Source organism: Odontomachus brunneus, unplaced genomic scaffold (genome assembly GCF_010583005.1).
Source record: "Odontomachus brunneus isolate Ranch 3 - 2012 unplaced genomic scaffold, Obru_v1 Obru_scaffold_004, whole genome shotgun sequence".
Taxonomy (NCBI): domain Eukaryota; kingdom Metazoa; phylum Arthropoda; class Insecta; order Hymenoptera; family Formicidae; genus Odontomachus; species Odontomachus brunneus.
In genome coordinates, this window is record NW_022639454.1 from 223,911 (window position 1) to 229,910 (window position 6,000).

General features: G+C 40.3%; 1 protein-coding gene across 9 annotated transcripts in view; it reads right to left on the bottom strand.

Annotated features, from left to right (window-relative positions):
- The window catches only part of LOC116847560 (protein sickie), a 108,279-nt gene that overhangs the window by 20,911 nt on the left and 81,368 nt on the right, over nucleotides 1-6,000 (bottom strand). For 7 of the 9 annotated variants that reach the window (XM_032822697.1, XM_032822661.1, XM_032822679.1 and 4 more), the window contains 6 exons: nucleotides 2,934-3,287; nucleotides 2,618-2,845; nucleotides 2,117-2,531; nucleotides 1,892-2,033; nucleotides 1,690-1,716; nucleotides 186-424 (listed from right to left, as the gene is read on the bottom strand). In XM_032822697.1, the coding sequence (XP_032678588.1) occupies nucleotides 186-424; nucleotides 1,690-1,716; nucleotides 1,892-2,033; nucleotides 2,117-2,531; nucleotides 2,618-2,845; nucleotides 2,934-3,287 (1,405 nt within the window). The remainder of the gene's footprint in view (nucleotides 1-185; nucleotides 425-1,689; nucleotides 1,717-1,891; nucleotides 2,034-2,116; nucleotides 2,532-2,617; nucleotides 2,846-2,933; nucleotides 3,288-6,000) is intronic. The other 2 variants (XM_032822670.1, XM_032822726.1) reach the window with 1 other exon arrangement.

A 6,000-nucleotide genomic window follows, 5' to 3' on the forward strand; every position in this document is an offset into this window, starting at 1 on the left:
CTTTACAGCGTGCGTTAATCTCTTTATTTTCTCCGCGATCAATTCCAACATCTAATAGCCTATCGCATGATCTCGCGAATTTGACGATTTACCGACGCGAAAAGCATTTCGAATAAGCGATCGTTTGATAAAAGATGATGAAATCCTACGTAGTGGCAAATGTCGCATCGAACGTCGACACTCACTGTCGTCGTCCTTGTGTACATGCTGGTACAAGTTCGGTGGTTGGCGCGAAGTGTGCGTGGGTGTCGGTGACGTCGGCTGGGACCAGTGTTGGCCTGTGCAGCCGGTCGATCCTACGGGAACGCTGTAATACGGCTCTACACTGACCCCCATACCAATTCCGACCTCCTCGCCCACCGATGACGAGGCACCGCTTCCTCGCGCGAGCATCGACGGATACATCTTTTCGCTCTTGGTGGATCTGCGAAAACACAAGCGCAGCCCTCTAGATCCCCCACGCAGCGTTTCTACATTCCTCCTAGAGCTAGACTCCGAAGGAATCGTCTTTCGGCCAGTTTACTTCGCGAATAGGCTGCGCGGGAATGTCGAAAAGTCTAATCTTGAGAGACCAAGTTTACGAGTTTACAAATTTCTCCGCACGAAAGCGTAACAAGAGACACAGAAAAACAAACGGCCTCGAGTGTCTCGAGGACTCAGCGTTCTCATCGGCGGTTTAATCGCAAACCAGACTGTGTTCCACCAAGCGTTGTATGATATATATTTCTAACGATGTGACAAATAACAGAATGAATAAATACACAGCGAATGGCTTTCAATTGGTTGGCCTGGAATATCGATGAAGCATCGCGCATGCAGCTGTACAAGCAACACGATCGAAACACGAACTTTGACACAATAGACAAATTTGCTGTACGAATAACGATTAGTACGGCAATATGTATTGGTTTGGAACATCTATAGTGATTTTTTTTCCACAGATTACGATGATCCGGTAAATTTGGCGAAAATATGTGCTCTTATATAACTGTTCCATTTGTTCTATCTTAATTCATTACGTTATTCTTCACGTTTGGCACTCTCTGTGACTAGTATTTATTTCGAGAGAGTTCTCTTCATGACGAAAATAACTCCACGATACTTGAAAAAGAAAAGTCCCAGCTAGGCCAATTCAATCTTTAGACCGGAAAGATAAATTTTGGAAATTTTTTTAACTAGTCGAGAAATAATACAACACCTAAAGATATAAATTTTGTGAGATACAAATTTTTCTGTAAAAAAATCACTACAAACTTTCGTAACAATCCAATACATAGCCTCAATTATACGACGCGTGAAATACACTCGGTGAATACGTATGCGTGATTGCGTGAGTTAATCCTTGAGATTTGAAGGAGAGAATCCGAAGGTCCAAAGATTTGGAATTGATTTTATTTTGCAGCATTCAAGGATTTCGGTGTTTCAATTTTCTTAGAATTTAAGATTTAATGATGGTGAAAAATCTTCGAATCCAAGGATTTGTTCAGGATTAACGGAGAGGATTAAGAGAGGCTCGTAAATATTTGCAAGAACGACTCTCGAGCATGTACGTACAATTGTGTGTGTGTGTGTGTGTGTGTGTGTGTGTATATATGTGTGTATACGCGACGACTCTACTCATCACGTCATTTTGATACTTATGCGTGGCAAATGAGCTCGTTGTATGTACGCTAGACACTTTCGCACTACCTTGGGAATGTCCTGTCCCGCAGATGGCTAAAACGGTCAATCAGATTGTCCTGCGTTATTTTACATTTGGGTCGATTATTCGTAAAAGTGAGTCACAGAGAGAGAAGAGAGAAAGCCGAAAAAAATGTTATCGGTGATTCAAGAACCTATCAAAATTGACGCTGACAAAATGCAAACTGATAACGCGACAAAATTAACTCACCTGATAGAGTTGCTTCTGTTCAATCTAGGCGGTGCCGGGGAACCTGTGGAATCCCTTTGATGCATCAGGAGACGAGCGTGCGTTAGACTCGCGCGATGCGAACCCAATGACTCTACGCTGTCCGCTTCGCACAAGCCCATCCCTGAAAGAAATCGTCGTAGTTTCGATATAACATAACAAAATTCAGTTTAATTCACAGTGACTGCGACAAAAAGATAAAATTACCTTGCGATCGCCCGCTTGGCGTATAGGTGTTGCTGTGTCTCATCCACGAGGTGGTATAAGGGCTGCTAGACGTGTAGTAGCCCTGCAGATCAGGCGCGGCGTAATTGCTGCACGTGTCACTGAGACTACCATCGGACGGTTTCAGCACTCGAGGTGAGAAGGACGCGCTTGTCGGTCCAACGCCAGCTCCTCGCTCGCGATGATGAGCAGCCGCGAAGAGAGCGGTAAATTCCGGACTGCCGGGTTTGGGTAGACTCTGGGAGCCTAGCATGAGACGATCGCGCACCGACTGCGAGAGCTGGCTGGCACTAGGACCCGTGAGACTGTAGCTCTTATAGTGGTGACCTTGACTGGATGCCGACGAGTTTGCCTGCAACTCTGTGGTGCACGTCTGGGTACCGCCGGATACTTTGACCTGCGTCCAAAAGTGTTCATTTATCAAATGAGCACATTTTAGCGATTCGATTGAACAGCAAGAATAATTGCAACTTTCAATATCACCTTGGTCCTCGGCACCGCGCTGACTTGGGCCGTCCTGGTCGCATCCTTGCCGCCATTCTGAACCCCATTGGGACTCGGAGTGGTGCCGGCGCTGTGTCTTTTCACGTAGCCAAAACTCTGCGGTACCCCGCGAACCTTACTACTGCTAGTGGTCGACGTGCCCGATGAAACTTTCTGCGGTTTCTCGCCGTTTGCATATTCGGCCATGGCCTGTTTCCGGTGTTTATCCTGTATTTTATGACAAAGTTGTGCGGTTATCATTAACATTCTATATAATTCAAATATTCAAAGTGCTAATTAGTATCGTAGACTGAACCTGTGATCTTCTGGAGGGACTAGGGCTGGGGGGTGCGCCCTCCTTGTCTCTCTCCCGATCCCTCGCGGCGCCGGCCTCGATATATTTTTTCCATTGCTGACTATTGGAACTACAGCCGTTCGAGCCTTGTTGTTGTTGTTGTTGTTGCTGCTGCTGCTGCTGTTGCTGTTGGTGTTTGAAGGCCGAGCTCTCAGTTTGCTGAGAACTGTCGGACTTCTTCACGTGGGGATGATGACCCGGATGTCGTGAGCTCACCACACGATAAACGAGGTTATGGTTACCTTGCTGCGCCCCTTGGGGGGTGGCCGATCCTCCGCCACCCCCCACGATTACACCTCCTCCACCCGGCACCCTCTGTTATTCGTCAAAATTGTGTTAATTGCATATACATTATATATACATACATGCGTATATATATATATATATATATATATATATATATATATATATATATATATATACTATATCTTTTATGTCTGTAGTACTACAGCTATGAAACATAATGTATCTCATATGCAAGTTTTATATAATTATATAATAATGCAATTATATATTCAAATTTCGAGATTTCAATTTTGGCCGATTTATACAATATACTTCTTCCAAAGGTGAAAATCACTGTTCGCGTACCCTGAATCAAGGACTATCGGGATGGCATAGGTATCGATTCTTGGTATACTTGGCAAAAGACAGAACACCATGCCACGAATCGGAGCACAGGCGCCGCTGTGACGCGACGCGTCGGGAAGGCAACTTTCACCGCTATTCTCGTTGTCTAGAATGTCTATTCTTAACTCCCTCTCTTTCCTTTTATGATATCATGCCTATCATATATATGTATATGTATAATAAAGATTACACAAATAGTAAATAATTTGTTGAAAGATAAAAATTCCAGGAATGTAATAAAGTAATGAAGTAATGAAGAATGATCGTTCAATAATCTTTGATTAAATTTTCTCAGATAAAATTAGAGCTGTTATATACATATATATGTTCTTTTTTCTAAAAGAATTTTATAAATGAATTTTAATAAAATTTCAGATGCAGAATAAAAATTATGATGAAATATATGAGAACTGTCAAGTTGAAATAAGGGTGTGTATTCTCTGCCCTCGTCTATTTCTACGTGGAACAACGAGTGACTCACAAGAGGGTGGAAACAGGAAGGTTCCTCGAGTTTTTACGTCGAGGATCGTAAATATACGGTACGAAAGCTATAAACGAGACAAAGGATCCGCATGTCAAAAATATATATTTTTTTCTATTTCTGACTCTTTGTAAAAGGGTGTACCATATATCTTAGACTTTTCTATTTAAAACTGTTTTCTTTCATTGAAAAAGAGACTAAGTTTCCTTCTCAATAATGTGAGGATTTTAATTAATAACATTTAACTTATAAGATAGAACAGTATCGAAATCAACAGTAGTATTTTTCTCTTTCGTTTTCTGATTTGATGATTTGCCATATATATATATGCGTGATGTATATATATATATATATAGTATAGTATATATATAGTATATTTAATTACATTCAATCACAAATACAAACTTATTCTTTACGTTGTTGTTCTACTTTTTATGTATAAATTGTTTGTCATCGGTTTTTTTCTTCTGTTTGCGTTTTCATTTTCATGTTGCATTTTTATATCGAAAAAGTGACACATCACGCACCACAGTTTCAATGAACCTTTAGGCAGGAAAAATAGCAAACATTGGTATCTTTGAAGCACGCGGACCCGGCACGAGAGTTCAAACAAACGATGCGCCTCTTCCGAGTAGGTGGTTTCCCGAGACTCTTTCGCGGTGAGACTAAGGTTTATTTCCCGAAATTCTCGCTGTAAAAACACCGCATTTTTCACGTTTATAAATGCAGACCATGGCAAAGCGTCGCTTCGAGTGCCGAATATGGCGGGATGATATCGATCAGTCGTTTTGAATACGAACAGAGGATGATTCCGTTGTTAGCGCGTTAAAGAATTTTGCACACGTATGATTTTTTTCAAGTTGCTTAGGATTATTTAAAATGTTATTTTAAATAATCTTGTTTCATTCGGGGCGATTTTTTCTTTGATAACATCGACGAAGTATCGACAAATTATTAAACACAAAGAGTTAATTGGGATTTCAGTGAATTTTATGCATCCAAAGAATTACTCACCATGATGACGAGAATTTCTCCCTCGATTTAATAGTTTCTCCTAAATTTTTTTTCTTCTATTCCTCACTTATTATTTGTAATAAATGTTTCCTTCTTTTACGATTCTATTTTATCAACCGTTTCCTCGTAATGCCTACGGTTTCTAATAATTGTCATTTCTATAAAGATGCTAAATTACTCTACAGCAGCGATATCAGAAAATTTCATATTAAATATAACGCGATATCTTTCTCTTTTAATTTCTACTGAATCAATAAGACATCATTTAAAATAACATCTCGCGTAAGATTTCTATCTCTAGCATTCGTCGTATCGGCTTCTCAATTCTCCCGTTGCATACCGCAAGTGGTGGAAATTGTTGATCAGTGTTCATCGCAGAATTAACATGTCGTGGCTAATCGATCGGCGATCGCTGCTTCGGTCCAAACCGCAGTCACGAAACACCTGAGTCAGCACGTAGCCGATTGTAGTATGCGTGTAGTAACCAACAACGGGGACCTATTACGCGGTTTTCCCCATGAGGAAATTGGGAATGTTCCTGTCAACAGGGCTCTTCGATTCCTCCGACCGCAATTTCGAATCCCATTTCGACTCCGAACACACGTTAACTTTGGGATATTTGTAGATCGAAACATTGAACACACATCACTAACAAAGTTTTTTTTTTATGCAAGCAATTCTTCATGACAATAAATTTAGAACAACTGAATATTTTCAATATTACTTTAACATATCAATTTTACACTAATCCACTGAAAAAATCTCAAAAACACTTTTTAATCAATCTTGTCACTTTTTACACGTCTATTGAGCTACGTTCGACATTAAACATCACCAAATAATAATTATATATATATATATATATATATATATATATATATATATATATATATATATATATAT